Below are 25,515 nucleotides of genomic sequence, written 5' to 3'. Positions count from 1 at the left end.
TACTAGTGTGTGTAAATCCACTGTGTGGCAGTAGATGTTCATTTTCTCTGGATCAGGTCTCATCACTGCTCTATCGGGACTCCTCGACTGGTCTTCGAGGAGAGCAAGGGTGAATGAATGCTCACTGATCTTCACTGAAGCGTGTGCTGTTTTTTACACTGTTCCAGATGGCGGTTTTGTTGTGTATTGATTCAAGTTAATTATGTGCTGGGTAGATTTAGACTCCTTATTTGTGGCTATACTATCCTTAGCTGTTTAAACGTGCTTTTGTGTTGACAGTAGCTTATTTTTTATTTTTGTTGAATAATATTTATTGATTGTTAGATAACTTAATTAATTTTCTTTTGGTTGCCGTTGGTAATTTTTGACAAATCCAACATCATCTTCAGATGTGACTTTTTAACTCGTGACATTCAGTGATGCTCAAGTTTTCATGACCTCCAGACTTGAACATTGTGGTTGGATATCCTGCAGATGTGAATAATAAGCTATAAAATAAGCCATTGACTTCCATTTTTTTCCATAATGAAAGTCAATGGCTATATCTGTTTGGTTACCAACTTTCTTCAAAATATCTTCTTTTGTGCTTTGAAAAGAAACTCAAACAGATTTGGAATAACCTTTGGGTGAGTAAATTATTACAAAACTTTCATTTTTGGGTGAACTGTCCCTTTAAACATACTTCAATCAATATTTTAACATATATTGACATTATGTTTTATGTGTACAGCCATTGGAGAAGGTCCCCTGGTGTGTAACCCGACCAGGCTCCACCGGTGTAGTCCTCCTCCGAGACGAGTCCACACACTTTGGTGACGTAATGGCGCATAGATTGCTGTATAGTAGTCCTCTGTGAGCGAGACACACTGCGCATGCTCAGTATCCTCCTTGTTCCAGAGGGAATCATCGAGCGCCTTCATTGCTGGCGACATTCTCAACAGTTCATGAGCTGAAGTCAGGTCTTCTGCGATCCTCGTAATGGACTCTCAGAAAGTAAGTGGCAGATATTTAAAGTGTTTAGATGGAATCGAATAGCTGAAATGTCCATTGTGATGGAATCATGTGTTTATTACTCTATCATATCGCTTTTATTCGCAGCACCGTTAATAATCGCCCGGCTCTGGAAATAGACCCTGCTTTACATTCATACCAATGAAATGTAAAACGAATATGCACACAGTGTCAACTGGTCTTGAGGCCTTTATGAATTGACATTGGCGTTTTAAAAATAGTGTTTGACCTGTAGGCAGCTATATTCATGAAGAGCATTTATATTAGACCGACTCTGGCACCCATGTGTTTTGTGTTGCCGGTTGTACAAATGTTACCTTTATGTCCCGTTTTATGAGCCCTTGTTACATAACACGAATGGGCTATATTCTGTGCTATATATAAATTACAGTAGCTCAACGTTGTGTCCCATTCTATAAAATATGTTATGTTGATCAACGATACAGATTATGAGAGAGTAAAATGACTAAATATTAACATTTAACTGAAAACACAGGTTGCATGAGAGTAGTAGGTATTGCATGTCATAAGTTTTTATAATTGCAGAGCACCTGCGCTCCCATGTTTACTTAGTAAAAGTAGATAAAGAGAGGGGAAGTGAGGAATACATAACATGAACAGAAACAGATCTCTAAACACACACATGGCATTTAATTCCTGCTACTCTTCCACATTGTGTTATGATAGCTGTGATAGACCTTCGAGGAAGCAGTCGAAGTCATCTTTGTCTTGAGTGTTTGCATAGGTGTGTTGCATCTCTGTATATTAGTGAATGCTCTTACTCTCTCCTCACTCAGCAGTATTAAATGCAAGTCATGTTGAGAAGTTTAACATGGTGTGTAATGACTAGTTATAATGCAGTAATTATTATGCTGCTTTTTTGTGGTCATGTTTTTATTATTGGATAATTTGGGAGAGTGTTGTATGTAAAAAACCCTGGAAATACACGTATGTGCATGTTTGCTGTATCAGGGCTAATCGAGGAAGGGAATAGCACACGAGTGCAATCTGACTGTATTGTCAGGAAGTGGGTCATACCGTTGTGGGTCTTCAAAGGAGTCAGATTTCAAAGGCGATGCAGGGTGTAACATTGGACTTTTCAACGGGTGGCCGTTGTGTTCACCTGCAACTCAAAATCCATCTCATCTGGAGTCTGGCAGTCAGAGGAAACGTGAGGGGATCAGATTGCAGCCCCTGAAAGTTAGATCAGGTTTACTGGCCTCCATAAACTCCTTAGTGATAAAGTGTAAGCATGTGAATCTATTACAATCTATTGGTTTCTAATTCTGCACTTCAGGGTGTGGATCTGGTGTGGTCAAAGAGCAAATTACAGATAGTTTGAATCAAATCTGACTTATATGTTTGAACTAGGTCAGCTATGCCCTCTCGTGTTTCCCTTTGCACTTGGCTGTCAATAGTTTTATGTTGACTAAGCTTAGAGTTGTAGAACTGCAAGCTGAATGTTACAGACAGACAGTTTCAAGTGTGTGAAATCTTTAGCCATTTTAAAACTCATCTGAATGGCAAACATCCTCAACAGATCGAGACAAACACCAGGGCCTGCTCACATGATGTTTATTTGGTTATTTCTTTGTTTTTCTTCACACATCACATGTCTCATTGTCTCATATTTCATCTCAAGCATGTTCTTGACTACAAGATCTGTCACTACTTTCATTGCGACTTTAAACATGGAATAATGAGTATTTGGTAACATTTTATTTTTATTACGTTATAGAACTAACAGTAGTTTATGCATAATTACATGCAACTGACTGACCCTAAACCAAACTGTAATCCTAACCAATATAGTAAGAGACTTGCTCTCCTCAGCAGTATTAAATGCAAGTCACGTTGAGAAGTTTATCATGTTGTTAATTAATATTGATCAGTATTTAATTGTATAATTACACTGTAACAAGGACATCTTCAAATAAAGTGTAACCAAATATTTATGATTGATTTTCATAGTTGCAGATCAAACATTTTGGGTCTGGCACGAAGGTAGAATAATAAAAGCATCTGAAGAGTAGCAAAAGTGTAGGATGAGGGCATAATGAAAAAAACAGTATTGCTATAGATAGTATTACTTTGTTCTTCATATAACAATAAATTCAATTGAAATCCCTCAATTTGAGAAACACGATTTTGTGATTTTGTGTTAAGCACCAGACGCATTCAGCCATAATGATAAGCATTTAGAATAAGTTCAGATGCATCTTGTGCATTCCTAGCTTTGATAATGACAACAACACAGTTGATTACTTCTGTTTTTGGAAATGCAAGCTGGGACAAACCCAACTAGTGTAAAGGTTGTGTATTTGATGTGTCTATATGATTAGAGTCTGAATCTGAGAGCAGTCTCTCTGGATTAGGCCCAGAAGCCTTTATCCTTAACTAGCACTCTCTCTACAGAGTGTGGTGTGGATTTGAGGGAATTAGGCACCGTCTCACCAAAATAGTATGCTCTACGTCATTCAATCTCGACCCTATTGTTGACTTTGTGTATGTATCTGTACAGTGCTTGAAAAATGGTCATCTCTGTGAAGAGTGTGTGTTATTAACCCCTGTGAATGTTATGTTTTTGTGTTTTATATTGAGAAGAAGTAGTTGTGCAGTACATTATAATTAGAGTTATATTGTGGCATAGCCTAGCATATGAGATAGCCTACATTTCATATCTTGCTTGTGCTACCTTTTTGCATAACGGTGTGATCTCCAACATACATAATTTCATTACAAAACAACTGGCTACCTCAGCAAAACAATTTCGGTGAAATATGTGAAAGCTTGAAAATGCAGATTCACACATCTGAAAATATTTTGAAATTTGTGAACACGCTTGCGTATTTATTGTTTTTCATTTGTATATTGTATTGTGTGCAAGTGAGTATGTATCTTTTTTTTGTAAACATCCATACTGATAATATTATGACTCCATATGTTTAGTGTAATATATAGATATTTTATATAAGAAATAAATCCATATTAGTTCATTGAGAGTGATTGTCCTTTCTGCTGAACTAATCCCTCAGCTTGCTTAATCATGACATGCTTCTCTCTCACAGCATCTGATCTGATAAGCATTTACTCCTCTTTGTTATTCATGCATATTGGGTTTCTTTGACCAGCCTCTACTGCAAGCACTAGGCATTTTGTACAGAAACCTGTGGATGTAGTATCAATAATTCAGTGTTGGTAGGGTACAGGTATATATAGCAGAAGCAACAACAACTTTAAAAGTACCAGTTACATTTCTGTTTAACATTCTTCCCTAAATTCCATGACAATTCTGTCATTATTTATTCACCCTCATGTTGTTCCAAATGCATATGACATGCGTATGCGTATAATTGCTGTTGCTTGACAGAAAACAACAGAGACATGAAACAGTAGCTCAAGACCTTGTCTTGAAGGTTATTTTAATTGGTCATAACTTCTGGAGAGAAGTCGTGCAAATACTGGACACTAGAAGCTACTGCGCACACTATCAAACAGAGAATACTTTGAAAGGCTGTGTGTTTGATTTGATGCATACACTAAGATTGGGATGGAAGACCCAGGGCAGTCATTGCCCATTTCCTTGACTGAAGTTGCTGAGGTAGTTAAAAAGTCAAAAGAGTGGCAAGGTGCAGGGTGTGGATGATATTCACCTTAACATACCGGAAGGCCCTGGATGTTGTTGAGCTGCTATTTGTGGATGATGCTATCCTGATGGGGTAGCGTGCGTGCACTTGGGTGGTTTGCAGCCAAGTATGATGATGTTCTAGGATTTCATCATTAGCAGGCTTATTGCTCTCAGTGAGGATTAGGGTTGGCTACCGAAACCCGGTACCAATGGGGCCTTTCGCACTGCTTTAGTTCCAGAACTAAAAGTACAGTACTAAAGATTTTGCGCGAACTATTTCCCAGTACTATTTAAAGGGTTGCATTCGCACCGACAGTGGGTACTTAGAAGTGACCTAAGCCGGTTGACAGCGACGTCATTTGTATGCGGCGTTCAACAATATAAACAAAGAACAACGTTAACAACAGGAGGATGGAGGATGCTGTGATCGGAGCTGTGTTTTTGTCGTGTCTTGTCGTTTTGTGTGATGGCACCCTCTGGAGTCCAGTATGAATGAAAAAGACATCATGTGTTTAGTGCTAATGGCCAATCCAAATATTAATTATTATTATTTTTTTTATTTATTAGTTTTTTTATAAGTATCGGTTCAGGCACCGTTTAGGCACCGGTACCATTTTAAAAGTATCGATTTGGCACCGGTATCGAAAAAACCCCAAACGATACCCAACCCTAGTGAGGATGTGAAGCACATGCCCTTTAACATCTCTAAAGAGACCATAGTCTAGTGACACTTTCTAAATTGGAATGACTGCTCACAGAATCTCACAAATGCTAATACAGTGGTTGCACTTTATTTAACAGTCCTGTTCTACGTCAGTGTACTTATTATAATAACTTAGTAACCCTAAAGATAACCATAACCTATGCTATATAAGTTATTTTCATTGTAAAGGCCCTTGCACACGGAGTCCGAAATTTACGCATGCGTTTTTTTCGTATTCGTCATCCTAAAAATTTCATCACGCACAGAAACCTTGCACACTGAGTCCGATGCGTATTAATTAATCGTTTGCGAAAAAATTCGCAAAACGGTACTAAATGTGTCTTCAAGCAGAGAGGATGATTTTGTTGTCCTTAAAAAGAAAGAAAATATTGGGTCCATCCAATCCTGATATATAGAGAGGAAAGAGAGCTCTTATTAAGGAGCAGCGGGATTATCACGGGCAATTCAAAGTTTACTTCAGGATGTCAGGGGCTCAGTTTGATGTTTTGCTAGTGATACTAGAGCCACATATTAAAAAGAAGACCACCAATTTCTGTGAACTCAGTGTGCAAGTATCTTTCCAGTGCTTTGTGCTGCGAGACGAAGTGGATGAACTTTACAATCGCCAAAATGCTTGCTGGATGTGAAAAACATCTCATCCGAAGGACCCCGTCACTATAATGGGGCGTTAGGACCCACACAGATCACAGGGTGAGACCCCCCTGCTGGCCTCACTAACACCTCTTCCAGCAGCAACCTAGTTTTCTCAGGCGGCCTCCCATTCAGGTGGGCAACCAGTCTTGGGCTACAGGGTGATATGGCTGCTGGCTATTCATACAGCATTTCTTACATTCTCACAGCAGCGTGCTTAGCAGATCTAGTCCTGTACTAGTACTAGTAGTCTAGTTCTAATCTAGTACTAAAGTTCTCTGTGCTAACAGGGCATTGTCCGTCAACAGTCGGGTCTTTGTGACGTCACTTTGTGTAGATTTTGCGAACGAAGCCTTGTTCTGCGACACTACGACACATGATTTATGGGGAATAAAAAACGAGTGGGAGGAAAAGTGAATTTTTTTTACATAATAGGTCCCCTTTAAGATGCTCTGAATTACAGCGACTTACCTGATCCACAAAGTTACTGGATCACAAGCTTCTCCTTTCGCTTATTTTCCTCCTTTGACCAGAGCATTGTCTCCCTCCACTTAAATTTGATTAGCTTTGCATTTAGCCATGTCATAGAAACCTGCAGCGGTGGCATTACTGCACTTCTCCTTAAAGGGACCATATGGAGAATTCAGAAGCCTATGTTATGACACCGGTGGGCATTACATAAACTGTAGCCTGTGTGCACATACTTTATAATGAAGTGAGCAAGCATCATCAAAATTTTTTTTTAAACTAAACTAGATTAACCAGCATTATGTTGGCAGATGAGGAAATTAAAATTACACTCTTATGATAGCTTGTCTATAAACTATTTATGAGACTACAGATTGTATTTGACTCTGAGATGAAAAGAATGTCTTGCAGGCAAATTCTCTAGCACTGCATTACCTAGAAGAGCCAGCATTTGTTAGCTGCACAAGTTCACAAGTGGAAGCAATCCCAACAGTGAACTTGCAAACTCTGCAAACTTGTGATGGTTCACTAGAGAGCAATCAGATAAAATAATGCATCTGTGCTGCACACTTCAAATGACCAACTCCCATCTCTTATAGCTCCCTGTCTGTGGTAGCAGTTATTGACCTGGTATCAAAATTAGTTAATTTTTTCAGGGTTTATTGATCTCTGTTTGGTGCTATTAGTTTTTAAAGACGGTCTGTATTGTATTTCTGTATTGCATAGCAAATAAAAACCAGTGTTATTCCTCAAGCAGAGCATCTGAGAAGTTTCCACATGAGTAGCCATATGGGACACAGTGAACAAGCCTTAGAGGACAGAGATGAATATATATTAAATAGGTCAAAATTCCTCTGCTTTATAATAGCACAGCAATAGCAAAGGCATATGAATAGTGTTTTAAAATATATTAAAATATTTATTTTTAAAATATATATAATTTGTGATATGGGATGCAATTAACTTGAGATTGATGTGTCATCAAATAAATGTGGACAAGCAACGTATCCTTTGGTCATTAGACTTGAGAACTGAAATAGCACAATTTCATTAAATCCTGCTGAAGATCGTCTTTTTCTGGTCTTCTCTGCAAGTTTACATTACTAGGTATTCCGTTTACAAGTTTAACACAAAAGTAGTGTGTTTTTGACTTACAGAGAACATGAAAGAGATTGAAAATGTATGGATGAGCCCTACGAGTTAGCAGTGTCCCAATTAAAAAAAATATTCCAAAATGGCAAAATACACGGAAGGAAAGGTGGCTGATCCATTAACAAAGTTGATGTTCATATACTGAACAAAGTTGAGGTGACAGACCTCTGCAAGAAAGACTTTGCAATACAGAATGCTTAGATATCATCTAATTTGCTATGTTTTCTTGTTTGATTTTATTTACCGCTTATTTGTTGCACTATGGGTTGGAGGTCCTGGGGCATGTTATAGGGCAGTGCATTTTGTATGTTGTGTTTAACTTGGAAAAAAAAAAAACAATAAACAAAATGTTCAAAAAAGGACTTTGCAATAACTGCAAGAAAGGTCAAAAATTTAGAAAAGGCAAAATTCTCAGAGGTTCTCCCTAGCACCAGTGCAAACAAGAGGGGCTGGAACTGGAAATAAGAGAGTTGGAGGCTCAAGAAGTGCAATGCATATTAAAAAGCTGGCCACATTGCAAGGCATTGTCCAGGCAATGTGAGACCTCGTCAAGACTTGTGTCATGCAAGTAGAAAAATGTGAGACATGCAAAATAAAAATGGGTTATCAATGTGAAAAAGTAATTGCCCCTAAATCTAATAACTGGTTATGCCACCCTTTGCAGCAACAACTGCAATCAAGTGTTTGCGATAACTGGCAATGTGTCTTTCACATCGCTGTGGGGGAATTTTGGCCCACTCTTCTTTGCAGAATTGTTTTAATTCAGCCAAATTGGAGGGTTTTCAAGCATGAAAGCACTGTTTAAGGCAGTGGTTCTCAACCCGCGGCCCATGGGCCGCAAGCAGCCCGTCACGAATCCAAATGCTGCCCACCATGCTGAATGTTACAGTCTATGTGCTGAACACAATTAAAAAACAACTTTCAGTTTTACAATTCATTTTAGTTTTACATTACTTTAAAAATTTACTAAACAAATATAAGCTATAATGTTTTTATGTAAAATAATTTAGTTTTTCAAATATTATTTTCAGACATGAGCAGATCTAGCCTATGTACTCATGTAATCAATGTTACGCATTTAATGAACACTTACAAGCACACACTTTGGCAGAATTCAGTTCAAATAGTCATCAGCAGCCATTAGTTCTGTAAAACTGAGCATCAGAATGGACAATTTTGTTAAGGGAGAAAACGAAATGTGGAAAATGCCAGTGAAGGAACGCATTCAAACAAGAATAGTCGCAGCATCAGCAGTGAAGAGAGTACTTTCGGCATCAACTTTCGGTTTGCCCCCCGCCACTCACTTGAAGATGTTCAGGTAAAAAGAAACACCCATAGACTACTACTCAGCAATCATCCTTAATTACAGAAATGTGGCAAAACATATCTGGAGAGAACCTCAGATTATTAAATTCGAAAATGCTTTCCATATTTGGATCAACATAGGCTACATTTGTGCACTTTCTGTAATGTCGCGTGTCAAGTCATGCTTCCGTGCGCAGCAGAATTTCACAAAATCGGTCAGCTCCCGACAGCATCAGGTGTTTTATTAATGGTGAGTAGAATTATTTATTTATTTATTTTAATAAATGTAATCGTTTAGATATCCTAATATTTAGGCTATAAATAATATTATAAATCTGGTTGTTTTGTATTGATGACGTAATATGTAAATGACATGCATGCGGCCTGTGAGACTTGCACTTGGACCATAGTGCGGCCCGGTGGAAAAAAAGGTTGAGAACCACTGGTTCAAGGTCATGCCACAGTATCTCAATCGAATTTAAGTACGGACTTTGACTTGGCCACTCCAAAGCCTTAATTTAGTTTTTCTTGAGCCAGAGGTGGATTGCTGGTGTGTTTGGGATCCATGTCCTGCTGCATAACCCAAGTGCGCTTTGAGCTTGAGGTCACAAACCGATGGCCGGACATTCTCCTTCAGGATTTTCTGAAGGAGAATGATTTTCATAATCAAGATATTTTTTGGTAAATGTGAGACAAGCCTTTGTGTTCTTTTTGGTCAGTAGTGGCTTTTGCCTTGGAACTCTCCTATGGATGCCGTTTTTGCCCAGTCTCTTTCTTATTGTTGAATCATGAACACTGACCTTAATTGAGGCAAGTGAGGCCTGCAGTTCTTTAGATGTTGTTCTGGGTTCTTTTATGACCTCCTGGATGAGTTGTCGTTACACTCTTGGAGTGATTTTGGTAGGCCAGCCACTCCTGGGAAGGTTCACCACTGTTCCAAGTTTTCTCCATTTGTGGATAATGACTCTGACTGTGAGTCCCAAAACCTTAGAAATGGCTTTATAACCCTTTCCTGTCAACTATTTTGTTTCTCATCTGTTCCTCTTAAATTTCTTTAGATGATGTGTTGCTCTTTAAGCATGCTTCAGTTTGTCAGACAGGTTATATTTAAGTGATTTCTTGATTCAGGTCTGGCAGTAATCAGGCCTGGGTTTGGCTAGTGAAATTTAACTCCGCTTTCTACAACCCGAATTCCGGAAATGTTGGGACGTTTTTTCACTTGAGCCAATATTTTATTCACAATAGAACATAGATAACATAACAAATGTTTAAACTGAGAAATTTTACAATTTCATTCACAAAATGAGCTCATTTCAAATTGGATGCCTGATACAGGTGTCAAAATAGTAGGGAGGGGGGCATGTTTACCATGGTGTAGCATCTCCTCTTCTTTTCAAAATAGTTTGAAGACGTCTGGGCATCGAGGTTATGAGTTTCTGGAGTTTTGATGTTGGAATTTGGTCCCATTCTTGCCTGATACAGGTTTCCAGCTGCTGAAGAGTTTGTGGTCGTCTTTGACATATTTTTCGTTTAATGATGCGTCAAATGTTCTCTATAGGTGAAAGATCTGGACTTCAGGCAGGCCAATTCAGCACCCAGAGTCTTCTAGTGCGAAGCCATGCTGTTGTAATAGCTGCAGTATGTGGTTTTGCATATGTCAGAGGGGAGCATATGTTGCTCTAAAACCTTTATATACCTTTTAGCATTCATAGTGCCTTCCAAAACATGCAAGCTGCCCATACCGTATGCACCCCCATACCATCACAGAGAGGCTGGCTTTTGAACTGAACGTTCATAACACGCTGGAAGGTCTCCCTCCTCTTTAGCCCGGAGGACACGGCATCCGTGATTTCCAACAAGAATGTCAAATTTGGGCACGTCTGACCATAGAACACTTTTCCACTTTGAAACAGTCCATTTTAAATGAGCCTTGACCCACAGGACACGACGGCGCTTCTGGACCATGTTCACATATGGCTTCCATTTTGCATGATAGAGCTTTAGTTGGCATCTGCAGATGTTACGGCAGATTGTGTTTACTGACAGTTGTTTCTGGAAGTATTCCTGGGCCCATTTAGTAATGTCAATGACAGAATACCGATGAGTGTCGTCTGAGGGCCCAAAGACCACGGGCATCCAACAAAGGTCCCTCGGCCTTGTCCCTTATGCAAAGAGATTTCTCCAGTTTCTCTGAATCTTTTGATGATGTTATGCACTGTAGATGATGAGATTTGCAAAGCCTTGGTTTTTCAGCCCTTTGTTGCCCCCCTGTCATTTGAAATGATCTCATTTAGTGGATAAAAGTGTAAAATTTTTCCTTTTAAACATTTGTTATGTTCTCTGTATTCTATTGTGAATAAAATATTGGCTCATGTGATTTAAAAGTCTTGTAGTTTTCATTTTATTCAAAAAAAATGTCCCAACATTTCCGGAATTCGGGTTGTAAAATAATGTGGTCAATCACAGATCTTTCATGATTTAACAGGAGGGGGCAATTAATTTTTCAGGTAGGGCCAGGTAGGTTTGAACAGCTTTTTTCCCTTAATAAATGATTCATCATTTAAAAACTGTATTTTGTATTTACTTGCATTATCTTTGTGTAATATTAAAATTAGTTTGATGATCTGAATCTTTTAAGTGTGACAAACAGGGCCTGAAATTAACACCCGACCACGCGCCAAATGCGGGTGAATTTTGCAATTGGCGGGTAAAACTGTCAATCTACCTGCCACATTGGCGGGTAGCCAATGAGAATTGAGTTGTTGTTTTTTTGCGTCTGTTGTTTTGTTTTTTTTTAAGTCTGCCTTTTCGTTGGATTTTAGCTCAAGGTACAAACGAACGGCTGAAACGAACAACCAACAAAAAGATGAGGATGAGTCAAAGAAAAGTAAAAGACAACGTTTTAATACAAAGTGGCGACAACGGCAAGGTTCGTGAGTGGCTGATTTATGACCGCAGTACAGATTAAATGTACTGCAGTGACTGCCGTATGTATGGCTCAGAGAAAGCGAAGTCAAATCCTTTTGTAATCGGGACTAAAAACTTAAAATTAGAAGCAATTAAGGACCACGAGTCATCAAAAAGCCACCTACACACAATAAGTTGCTAAATATCAAAGACTGCGCTTCCGGAGGAGACCGCTGCGGTCAAGGCACTGACGTCCATGAAAGCAGCGCAGTTTGAGAAGATGCGACTCCTGTTTCGGAACGATCACGCGATCGGCAAGAACATGATGCCCTTCTCTGACTACGTTTGTGTGTCACAGATGTGTGTGCGTGTGTATGTTGGGAGTTGGGAACCAGTCAGAAAATGTCCGGTACCCAGTAACTTTACCAGTAATATTCATTTAGTTCTGCTTAACGGTTCCTGAAGGCTGTAATTAACAGTTGCCAGGAACTGTCTACAGACTAAATCAACCATCAACACAGCCGTGTCCGTGTGTGATGTGTTTACATACGAGCTGCGGTAACTTAGGTCTAACTTATATCTGTTGAGTTAGCACGGTGTGTGTGTGTGTGTGTGTGTGTGTGTGTGTGTGTATACCTGTTTTTCTATCCCTGTGTGACTATGACATATGACTATGTCTGTGACACAGCAAATCAATGAATAAAAAGATAAAAAATATATAGTCTAAGAGTTATTACTTATAATGATTTCGTTAATAACTTGACAGCACTTAAATGTGTATTCTTACAAGTTAAAGAATAATGTTTGTGTGATTTCTATTTTTCACCTTTATGAGGCAAAAAAAAAAAAAAAAAAAAAAAATGGCTGGTAAAAAGTTACTGTGGCAGGTGGATTTTTAAATCCACCTGCCACAGTGGCTGGTGGTCAAAAAAGTTAACTTCAGGCCCTGGTGACAAATATGCAAATAAATAATTAAATAAAAAACAGAAAGGGGGCAAAAATCTTTTCATGGTATTGTGATTGGCACTCTTCTATGCCTTCCCATATCGGTGCATGAACAATATGGCTGATGCTGTAGTCAGAATCTTTAATTGTGATAGAGTTATCTGGTATTTAGATATCTGAGCAATCTCACAATTATTGATGCCAATTTAGTATCATGTGAAACATGAATAAAAGGCTAACTAATGTTGGTAAAATATTCTCAAGGAATTGTTGAAGACAATTAAACAGTAAGCAATAAAATAAGCACAAAGGAACAAATGACAAGCAATAGGACTGATACAGTAAATACAACAAAACAAAGAGACAAATGCTTAATGAGCATCAGTATGATTTGTTTGTTTGTTTTTTTGCAGGATGCCTTACAGAGGATAATTGCCACATTAGCAAACAAAAATGAGGAAATCCAGAATTTCATTGAAACGCTGAATCACACTTTGGGTCGAGTTCAGGTGAGTACACTAAAAGCACTCGAAAATGAAGTTACGATATACAAACTCAGCAACACTGTATTCCACTGCATACATTAGCTACTGTATACAGCAGCAAATCTGTTTACACCACCAGAGTTGTTAGGAGGTATTTCTAATCCTGGTGGCTAGTAACAAATGTCATTACCAAACAAGTTAATCAAAAAAATGAAAGATTTCTCATATTCTCATAGTTTTGGCTTTTTGTCATAATTATGATGTCTATTAATTTAATTTCTTATCTCTGATGATGTTGTATCTCATAATTATGAATACGTATCTCAACTTTTTATGTCATGACTATGATCTACCATAGATTTAGCATTTTAGCAGCATTGGAAAGTTGCCTAGCCTATTTGAACATGAATGAGTTTAGGTCACATTGTTACTGCAAGTTTCTGGTGGTGTGAGTGGGTTTGGCAAAAAAAAAATCCTTTAAGTTTTAATTACTTAGTAACTGTGGTAAACTGATTTTGGTTTCCCTTCATTTTTAAATTTTGTCATGTTTCAGGTCAACTCCACACAGGTGGTGTCGGATTTAGAGGAGGAATTTGACACGATTTACTCCATCCTGGATGAGATGAAGGAGAGTATGACAAACACCATCAAACAGGAAACAGTCCGGAAATCACATGAGCTTCAGGTAACTATCTCAAACAACTTTGGGAATGGCACATGTATTTACACGTAGTAAATCTCCAAACTATTATAGAATCAACATAAGTAATTCAAATAATATTTGTTTAATATCAATCCTAATACAGACTCTTCTTAAAAGGATAGTTCACCCAAAAATGAAAATTATCCCATTAATGTGCGTATGAGAGTTATAGGAAGCTAGATATTACGGTTTATAAAGTTTTAAATATAGATATTTTTCCTACACAAATGCATTGATTCACTTCAGAAGGCCTTTATTAACCCCTGGAACCATGTGGAGTACTTTTTATGATGGATGGATGCACGTTTTTGGGCTTCAAAATCAAAAGCACCATTAGAAAGATTTTTATATTTTCTTATGTGAAGATCAGCATTAGTACTAAGAAGATATGTCCGTGAATACCTGATGATTTAATAAACCATTCACAGTTTCGTTGTACCGGCTGCACTTACACCTGCACACCATTATCAGTTGCCTGATTTCGGGAAAGATGTATTTGTAATTATTTTCAAGACTTAAGGAGCCTATATTAATCACAGAAATTAATACATTGTTTTCCCCAGCCCTATACTTATATGCTTATAAAATAACACTAGCACTGCTCATATTTCAAGCAGAATTATAGACTTAGTTTTAGCATAACTTTGATTGCATGTGCATGCAGTCAGAGGTTTTGTTTAAGTTTCTGATAAGTGTGTGTGTGTGTATAGTTAGCTTTGGTTGGGCTGGTGATGTCATGGTGCTGTAATGGCAGTATTGTGCCCAGCCCTCTAAGTCCACTGAACAGGAACAATACCAGAGAGAGAAATGAGCTCAGATAAGTGATTAGCCATCAGCACCCTTCCCATCCTTAACCGCATAACAGTACGTAAACATGCCGGCTGTTGTTCATTACTGACAGCAGCGGGAACCTTTTATAGGGTTCTTTTTAAGGTTTTTGTTTTAGCATCCGTGTGTCTTTCATGTTTATGTTCTTCAATTTGTAAATATGGTTGATCACTTTTTATGTCCACATGAATCAGTCTTATACACCACTGTCTTAATATTTGTCATTGACATGGCTAGACATGGCTTTCTTCTTCCTAAATTGACCATTATTGTAATAGCCTTTTTTTCTTTTTATACCTATTTCAGAACATTTAATATTAAGGATGCACTGCTATAAACATTGTGATTACCAGTGTGATGGCAGATATGTTTTACTATTTAAGTTTACTAAATTAATGTTATTATGTACAGTAATTTTATTATTGTCAAGTCAAGTCAGTATTATTTGTATAGCGCTTTTAACAATGCAAATTGTGTCAAAGCAGCTTTACATCGGCTTGATATAAAGCTGGGGGGCTTTATATCAGCTTTACAGTATTTAGACAGGGAAATAGTTTGTCGAAATAGTGTCCTTCTCCTCTGGCCAGACAAAATCAGCAGTTTAAATCTAGGCTAAAGCAGAATCAGATTGTGCAAAGGACTCATCTGGTTCCTGTGGTCTTGTCCCGATGGCCGCCTTGGAGACAGGGTCTTCACTGGGGATCAGTCTCTGGGGCTCATCTAGGTGTCCTGGCTGTAGAGGTCATCTCTAGGTGCTGATCCACCATCTGATCTGGATACAGTCTGGATCTGGGTGGCTACGGTGACCTCGGAATAAGAAGAAAACAGACTAATATTAGCGTAGATGCCATTCTTCTAACAATGTAACAAGTACATCGGGTATTTTGGGAAGTGTTCCCGGTTCCGGATGACCTAATTAATGCAGCCTAACAATCCTTTAATGGATTTGAATTATAGAAATGCAATAGTGTATTATGTGTAAACCAGGTTAAAGAGATGCGTCTTTAATCTAGATTTAAAGTGACAGAGTGTGTCTGCTTCCTGAACAGTGTTAGGTAGATTGTTCCAGAGTTTGGGCGCTAAATAGGAAAACGATCTCCCGCCCGCAGTTGATTTTGATATTCTAGGTATTATCAAATGGCCAGAGTTTTGAGATCGCAGCGGACGTGAAGGACTATAATGCGATAAGAGCTCACTCAAATACTGAGGTGCCAAACCATTCAGGGCCTTATAGGTAATTAGCAAGATCTTAAAATGTATACGATGTTTAATAGGGAGCCAGTGCAGTGTTGACAGAACCGGGCTAATGTGGTCATACTTCCTGGTTCTAGTAAGAACTCTAGCAGCTGCATTTTGAACCAGCTGGAGTTTGTTTATTAAACGTGCTGAGCAACCACCCAATAAAGCATTACAATAATCTAGCCTCGAGGTCATTGAGAGCATATGTCGTAATTTAGATATATTTTTAAGATGGAAAAATGCAGTTTTACAAATGCTAGAAAAATGTTTTTCGAAGGAAAGATTGCTATCAAAAAGTACGCCTAGGTTCCTAACTGATGACGAAGAATTTACTGAGCAGCCGTCAAGTATTACACAGTAATTTCGGTTATTACATGCAAACGTTTTTGGTCCAATAATTAACACCTCTGTTTTTTCAGAATTTAGCAGGAAGAAATTGCTAGTCATCCAGTTTTTGATATCAACTATACATTGCGTTAGTTTTGCAAATTGGTAAGTTTCATCAGGTCACGAAGAAATATAGATGATATCTCCCAAGGGTAACATGTAAAGCATGAAAAGTATTGTATTAGGTTGACTTAATTTTGGCTCTCATTGCATCATCAACAAACAAAGGTTTTAAATTATACACAGAAAGTCAGCAAAACCATTTTTTATAGTTACAATTTCGGAAGCTGTCATTCAGTTACTGTAGGTTTACATGTGAGCTCACAAATACTCCCATTTTAATCAGTTAAGTGTCCTACACTACACAGTAAATCTGTAATTTACATGTGTCCCCCTTTTTTTTTTTAAATAGGAGTTTTCATGAGAATGCGGTAGTGTGTGTTGGTCAGGGAGCTTGAGCTGAACAAACCTCTGGTGTCGTGAGCAGATTTCTTCCAGTTCAGTGGACATTTAGGGTAAAGCTTTTTAAGTAATGTCATGTTTCTATACAACTTTTATGCACAAGTAAAATTGAAATGTAAAACGAGAATCTGTGGATCAAACCACTTAAACCTCACACCTCCTGAAGGATTTGATTTGAGAATTCTTAATAGCAACCTATATGCTACTTTGACTCCATTTACCGACAGTTGGATGACTCGTATCACAACCATGAAATTTATCTTGCTCAATAACAACAGTGACAGTTTCTGTGCTCAGCAGATATGAGATGGGTCTTTAATCCGGCACAAGTGGTCACTGAAGATGCATTGGAGACAAATGCAATTGACATTGTGTTACAGCTGTTCACTTGGGATCAGATCACCCAAAGTAGATTCAGGTCTTAACAGGTCCTTAGTGGTCAGGATGTTTCATTGAGTTGCATTAATACCGTAGGTGGTCTTTTATAGGTGAGTCATTGCATCATGCACTCAATTGATTTGTTGAAAAACAGATTAATTCATGGATTCAATAATTGACTGAGTGTGTCATTGAATAATTCACTCATGCAGATTCATTCAGGAACACCACCGCTGGGCTTTTTTGGAGCATTTTTTTTTGTTGGTGCATATTTAAAAAAAATACCTTTATTAATTTTCATTCCAGTTTTAATTATTTTAGTGAAAGCTTTGTATAGAAAAAGATTATACTCTCTGGATTAGAAAAAATAAGACAAGATATATTCAGCTAACACAAATCATTTCAAAAACACTAATAATGATCAACCTTTGTCTCTTCTTCAGAACCAGCTGACCCAAAGCACCAATGCATTAGAGAGTGCAGAGGAACTTTTGGAGTTTGCTAATAATGCGCTGCACATTACAGACGAGGGGGAATTCACAAAGGTAGACATTTGATGCTTTTGATAAAGGATACTTGCAACTTAAGGCATCATTTATTTAATTTATTAAAATACTGGGTTTGTTGTCTTTTCAAATTTCCATTTAATTTTCTGTGGCTCATTTAAAAACTGCAACCAAAGAATGCCAAGAATTAAACAAGAACTACAATACTAATCCTACTTATTGTCTGGAACTTGATTTTTATGCAAATGCAAATGAAAAACAGAAGTCTATATTTCTATCATCTGTTAATTAAATGTGAATCTATTAAAAACTCATATGTATATAAAAAACAATCTGTTAAACTGCTCATCAACTTGTGCTTTATATGTTTAAGATCCTGATTTGCCCTCTTTGTGTGCAATTCTGTGGTTGTGCATATCCAGTCCAGCACTGAGTCGAATTGCATGCTTACACTTCACCTGCATGGCAATACTAACGACCTGCTCTTTTTTCCTCTCTTCCTCTTTATCTTCATCCTCAAGGCTGCCAAACAGATCAAAGATAGGTACAGTATATGTTCCACTCTCTGTATGTGGTTGTGTGACCACTGCATGACACATACATTCAAATAGTTTGTTTTGCACTGTTGATCAACCCATGTGTGTGTGTGTGCAGGTGTCTGACCCTAGGTTGGTCTATGTGCCTTTAAGTAGGTCATTCAGACACATTCATTAGGATTTCATGTAATATAGCCTGATTATTGGAAGTGGTAAGGCTTATTACACAGTTCTAAATCGTGATGAAATTATTCATTTATGCAATGGGGATGTCAACTAAAACTATGGTGTGTTAAAAATGAGTAAGATGAATGAAATAAAATCTGCTAACAGATTATATTTTACTGCTATCCAGCACCTGTTTCACACTGCATGAGCGAGGCATGAGCGGTATGTGAGTAGCTTTAGTTATTTGGCGTAGGAAACTGCTATATATAGTAATAACAAAAAATATATATAAAAAGGTTTTGAGATGGGGTAATTTTTGGAACTACTACAAATTTGATTCTCATGAAATAATTTGTTGAGGGTGAAAACCTTACACCACATTGGTAAATAATTTACATAGACCCCACCCTTTGCGAAGGCTGTAATATGGAAAGTGAAATGAATACACACTGCTTATGGTTTTATGACTCTGAAGCATGCAAAAATTTTGTTTTTTCCTGCGAAGGGTTGGAAAATGCAAGGAAAGTTATATAGTTTGCAACTGCTGTAGCTACACAGAGATCTGAAGCACAAGTATAAATCACTTGATCAGTGGGATCCAAATGTCGGAGAGCATGTAAAAATGTGAATATAGCATGAACATAGGTCATAGAGTGCTGCAGCGATGACATTTTTGTAGGCCAACTGGTATGTTTGCATCACCCTGGTATTTTTTCCAATGGCCTTTGATTATTTCTGAAAATAAGGTCTGTGACCAACAAAAGTTTATTATTCTTACACGTTGTTTATCATGATAATTACCAACGGTCACCAGAAGTAAAAAACTAAATGTATGCTGTAAACCAAAGGTGCACAAACTTTTCACCAAAAATCAAACTTGATTAAAGACAGAGGGCTAAAAGTAAATGTTGCATTATATCCATTTATATTAACATTTATTTATTTGTTCTGTATGTTGGTTAGCATGTTCTCTAATGTTAATGTTAAAATGCAAAGAAAATTTAGAAATGAAGAAATGCTCCAATTACATGTTTTTTATTCCAGTATGGCATGATATGATGGTATGGCGGGCCAAATGAAAGGTCATTATGCTTTGCCCCTCAGGCCCGGGTTTGGACATCTGTAGTCCGAACTAACTAAACCACGGTTACATGACTTTTCAGTTTCACCACCAGTTAAGCGTAAAACAACTCTTTCAGTCTTTATTTAAAAACATTTTCCCTGAAAGTTAGAGTTAGAATAGTTTGCAGGACATGAGCATAAACACAATGAGGCTGTTGAAGTGAACTAGTAAGTAGATGATTTTACCTGCTTGGTGACTGGTAGTCCCATTGAGGCACTTGTTAGCAAACGCCTTTTTAAGACAAGTAAAGCATTTAAAAATCATAAGGTATTACTGATGTATTTTATGTCATAGAAAAAAACATGAAACTTGAACTTGAGCTTGTTTTCACCACAGACCTTTTTTCAGGCATTTAACCAAAAACCCATTAAAAAATGTATTGATTCGGGACAATGAAATCAGTAAAATGCTAACTCTTTTATGGGTTTTGGCCTACAATAATCAATCATCAATGCAACACTCTACAGATCGAAGTTCTGAGCAATGAAACGACTCAACTTAACTGTAGTTATAACAAATATATCTAAACTATTATATTTTGCTCTTTTAGGGTCACAATGGCTCCTGCCTTCCGATTGACTATGAAGCTCAAAGCCACAGATAATATGACCCACCTGATGGTGGACTTCAGTCAGGAGAGGCAGCTTCTGCAGGGCCTCAAGTTCCTCCCTGGTAAGCTAATTACTAATGTTATCTAGCTGCTTGTATTACAGGATCAACCCATCTTGAGTTTGAACCTACAACCTAAGACTTTTCCAACCCAGCATCTGCCATCTGTGCCTATGTTACTAAACCTGTGATAGAAGAATCTACCTGCTCTGTAAATATGATGATTATAATTCTTATCTTCATAGAAATGTTTCCCCACCCAAAGGATATTAACATTCATTTAAAGGAATGTTATTGTTATGTTTACTGAAACATCAAAAATATGCCATTTTACATATTAAAAGTATAAACGTAATACTCGGATATTACATGTGACTGATGTGTTGGCCTGACTACTTTAAAAACCTGTTAAATTACCTCCAATCTTTTGTTTCATGCCAGCTAAATAAGTAAACCCTGTCACTTTTCACTGGTACTCAGTACAAAACTTTAATAATAGAGTTATTAAAAGAATAGTTCACCCAAAAATTAAAATAATGAATATACAGTAAGTCCTACTGTATTGCACGGATCTAATATAATGTTACACATCAGATGTTTTCCCTAGCTGTTCCCCAAACATTCACTTAAGACATCACAGATTATGTTTGCGTGAATAGCCTACTTAAATACTGTAATTCTGTACAGTATGTGTATATTTATCGGGATCTCGTGCTGGCGGAAGCGCCTTTATGTGCGCCATTCATATGTGAGTCAGCAGCAGCGCAAGAAGCGAGCAGCAGAGAAAAAGGTACTCCTTTTAGAAATTGTACAAAAAAAGATACATTTAGATGTTTAATTTCTATTTGGAGCATTGGGGTTACTAGACGAGGGCTCATTTTTGTGAAAACCTTAAATTCAATCAAAATCTGCAAAAAATTTTCTCTTTTTTTGTCTGTAGCTCAAAATTAGCCCTTGCGCATTCCGACTCATTTTGTCAGCACGGGTCACATATGAGTTTGTTTCTTCATCATAGAAATGTAGCATTCGATCTCTTGCTCACTAGTGGATCCTCTGCAGTGAATGGGTGCCGTCAGAATGAGAGTCAGTCCAAACAACTGATAATAACAACACAATAATCCACAAGTAATCCACATGACTCAAATCCATCTATTAACACCTTGTGAAGTGAAAAGCTGAGTGTTTGTAAGAAACAAATCCTTCATTAAAACGTCTTAAAGGTGAATTTGTTTATTACAAACATGCAGTTTTCCATTTCACAAGATGTAAACTGATGGACTGGAGCGGTGTGGATTATTGTGATGTTTTTATCATCTTGGACTCTCATTCTGACGGCACCCCTTCACTGCAGAGGATCCATTGTTAAGCAAGTGATGGAATGATGGAATCAAGTACATTACACCAAATCTGTTCTCATGAAGAAACAAACTTGTCTACATCTTGGATGGCCTGAAGGTGAATAAATTTTCATAATTTTTCATTTTATTAAAATGCATTCATGGCAGAGGACTATAGTAAAGCAATATGCCCCGTGAAGCCGTGGTTTACAGTGAATTTATAACAGCTAAGGGGCGTTGTTAGGCACAACATGAAACCCCCTTAGCTGTTATAAATTCACTGTAAAACACGGCTTCACGGGGCGTATTGCTTTTATAAAATGGTTTCGTATTTGTTGCAAGGTTTCACAAAATAAAACAAAGCAAATAAAATGTAATAGTATTAATAAAAACATTATTCTTCTGCCAAACAATGTAGTTCCTCAGAAAAGGTTGTGGTTGCAACAAAGTGGTTGCAGAGCAACACAGATGTAATCAAAGGTGTATGTTTGTAGAGTAATTTACAACAGCTTCTAATGCAGCTCAGCCAATCAGAATCAAGGACTGGAACTATCCATTTTATAATAAGCATTAGTTTTCAGTGTTAAAGTTCAGTGTTAGTTTTAGAATTGCTTTATCAAATGATTCAGTGTTCTATTTGCATACGTTATGATAAGCTCTACTGATTTGTGGTTCATTGCATGGAGTGACTGCACTGAACTGACTGCTTGTTTCATCTGCTGTTCACATGTGTGTAATCATGCGTCAAGATGACTCTCTGCACTTTTGTGAGTCACTCTGGCTTTCGGGTCTACAAATGCACCAAATCCAGACAAAAAATGTTTTTTAAATAGCACTGAAAAATAACACCCCTCTCAGCTCTATCATCACAGTACAAGAAGAGGATATACTTGACTAAGTGTTTCAGATATCAAATCAAGACAAGTTATAACTATTCTCTCTGTCTAATCACTGATGTGCCTAAGTCTGACAACCCCTGATCTAGACTATATTCTGATTCTCTGTTTTTAAATATCTCTCTGATTCTTTGATATGACACCATTATAAGACAAAATTCGTGAATATTAATTTGCTGACACTGAGGTAATCTTCCAAGACTGTGCTAGCTTAACATTTGCACGGATATTTTTTAAATTAATATTAACAGTCATTTGGAGATTAAGTCTGTATAGAGAGCTCATCTCTGATATGTCAAAACTCAAGACATGATTCATTTAGATAAAAATGCACAAAACCATTTTAACAGATAAAATTGGATTTTTCTTAATGGAAGTTGTGATTTGTGACGTTCGTTCTTTCACAAGCGTAAGTAAACAATTTATTTAACAGCTTATATTGATAACCAGCCAGAATACAGAAACTCAAATGTGAAGTTTACTTTGATATGTTTTACCACACATTTTCCACACATCTGCCTTTTTCCTTTTAAAAACGGCACTTTTCCCTGTCTGAAATGCTATAGGCTGATAAAACTATAGTGAATTATAGCCAATAACAGAATTGTGTTTTTAATACAAATAAATCCTTTTTTATTATTAGTTGATGGGCATGTGGGCTAAAAGTGGGTCACCTACTACTGGCACCTCTGGCTCTGATACTTGGTGACCTGACAGCGTGTTTTTTTTTTTTGTTGCTGGATAGGTTGAGCAGAGTTCATTTAGAAGCATAAAACTCAAATCTGTCCCCAGTCAACCTGAGAAGCATGGAGAGAGGATCAGAGTTACTGTACAGTGTAGCTGCATTAGAAGAAGAGAAGAGTGGTGTTATTTATGACTGGATGTTATCTTTGGACAGGGATCTTTAACAGGATATTTAGGATACGAGACAATCTCATATGCATGACATGATTTCAGAGTATATTTTTACTCTCTATATCTCTACTCTCTGTATATGCTCTGACCTTCGTTCATCTTCGGAAAACACATAACGTAGTAAATACATCGGTAAAACAGTCCATGTGACATCAGTGGCTCAACTTCAGTTTTGCGACGCAAAGAGAATACTTTTTTTTTGCGCAAAGAAAACAAAAATAACATAATTTACTCAACCATTCTTCTCCCCTGAATTACGTCGTCTGCCATTTTAGAGAGTATCACAATGCATACGCACGCTTTCTCCTAAATGTAAACAACGCTTAATACGCAGATTACGTTCATGCGCACGCTGTCCCCCCCGAACGTAAACAACGCTGATTACGTCAAATATGTTCTTAGGTACTCTCTTTGCGTCGCAAAACTGAAGTTGAGCCACTTTACATACATACACATACATTTTACCGATGTATTTACTATGTTTATGGACCTGGGAACATTTCAGTTGCGTTGCTGTTTATGGAGGGTCAGATAGCTCTCAGATTTCATCAAAAACATCTTAATTTGTGTTCCAAAGATGAACGAAGGTCTTACGGGTTTGGAACGACATGAGGGTGAGTAATAAATGACAGCTTTTTCATTTTGGGGTGAACTAACCCTTTAACATTTGAAAACATTATTAATTCAGAAAAGTAATCAAATGTAATCAGTTACATTACTTTAACAAAGTAATTGAAATAGTTACATTATTTATTACATTTTAAATAGAGTAACTTGTAATCTGTAACCTATTACATTTCCAAAGTAACCTTGCCAACACTGTTGATTAGACATGCTTTTTGGTTATTAAATTATAATTAAACCATTAAAATGGAATTAAAAATAAATTGAAAAGAACTTGGGGGAAAAAATAAAACAAATTTCATTTCAAGCTAAATAAAAAAATAAATAACCTTCTTAAAACTAATGTTTTGGATCTAAGACTTTTGGACATTAAGGGTACATTAAGTAATTTGCTGTTGAGTTATAAAGATCTCTGCACATTCCTGTCTGTAAATATTCTAAAACAGTTTAATGTAGCTTTTTGATCTCAGGCATTCCTCCCTTTTTCAAAAAGACAATCTAATTAAATGAAGTTGTAACATGCATTATGACTGCCCATATTTGTTGAGTCACTTTGTTGTAATAAGGAGAAAGTAAAATACAAGCTGTTGTTAAAAACCAGGATAAATGACAATAAGATGTTACCTACCTGTAATGCCTGTAAACCGGCAGTGTACAAGTAAATGTAGAGAATTGCTGTTTTTGTTTTGAGCACTGCAACTCTTTGAGCCCTGCATAAAACACTGCCTATTTAATGGTGAAATTGGTCATAAAACACTAAAATCTGACTGATTGGGTGCAAAAAACTTACAACTTACAGGTGCAGACAACCTAAGTGGACCTCAAAGACATAAATATGTATGCCAGTATATGAATAAGTGGACAAAAACATTTATGATATGACTCCTTCAAGGTAATAAATGTGAATCAAAATTCTACATGCCCTGTTCTGATCTTCTGCACATAGTGCCAAGAGCTCCAGAGATAGTGCTCGGGGACTGTCTGGTCATAGATAATGATGTGACCGTAACCTGGAGAATGCCGATGGAGGACAGCAAGATTGACCATTACATCTTAGAGTACAGAAAAACCAACCACGAGGGTCTGCCGCGTGTGAAGGATGAGCAGTGCTGGGAGGTGGTGGACAACATCAAGACCACTGAATACACCCTACAAGGTGCTGACAGCACTGTTCTGCTCAAAATATGTTACATTTCCCACTTTTGTGCATTAGGAAATCTGATTGCTCTTTTCATTTGACAGGGTTAAGATTTGACACCAAATTCATGAACTTCCGGGCAAGAGCATGTAACAAAGCAGCCGCAGGGGATTATTCAGATCCGGTCACCTTGGAAACTAGAGGTATTAAAGCATGCAAAATCATATGTACATGTGTATATATTAAAATTTTTGTGGTCAGAAAGATTTTTAATAGAAATTAATACTTTTATAAATCAAGGATGCATTAAGTTGATAAAAAGTGAGAGTACAGACATTTATTATGTTACAAATTTTTATATTTATTATGTTATGTTTCTTAAGCATCAAATCAGCATATTATAATTATTTC

The 25,515-nt window shown here is 37.3% G+C and overlaps 1 protein-coding gene across 3 annotated transcripts in view; it reads left to right on the top strand.

The window, feature by feature from the left end:
* Nucleotides 1–868: 868 nt before the first annotated feature.
* The window catches only part of LOC306870001 (FSD1-like protein), a 36,881-nt gene continuing 12,234 nt past the window's right edge, over nt 869–25,515 (top strand). Inside the window, exons 1-8 of one of the 3 annotated variants that reach the window (XM_079417010.1) lie at nt 869–993; nt 13,184–13,279; nt 13,809–13,940; nt 17,696–17,797; nt 18,280–18,302; nt 20,136–20,257; nt 24,913–25,122; nt 25,209–25,307. In XM_079417010.1, the coding sequence (XP_079273136.1) occupies nt 979–993; nt 13,184–13,279; nt 13,809–13,940; nt 17,696–17,797; nt 18,280–18,302; nt 20,136–20,257; nt 24,913–25,122; nt 25,209–25,307 (799 nt within the window). In that variant the 5' untranslated portion in view covers nt 869–978. Of the gene's footprint in view, nt 994–11,705; nt 11,848–13,183; nt 13,280–13,808; nt 13,941–17,695; nt 17,798–18,279; nt 18,303–20,135; nt 20,258–24,912; nt 25,123–25,208; nt 25,308–25,515 lie in introns of those variants that run through there. The other 2 variants (XM_079417009.1, XM_079417008.1) reach the window with 2 other exon arrangements.

This window comes from Barbus barbus, assembly GCF_936440315.1.
Source record: "Barbus barbus genome assembly, chromosome: 5".
NCBI classification, from domain to species: Eukaryota; Metazoa; Chordata; class Actinopteri; order Cypriniformes; family Cyprinidae; genus Barbus; species Barbus barbus.
This window is presented reverse-complemented; position numbering and strand designations above follow the sequence as displayed.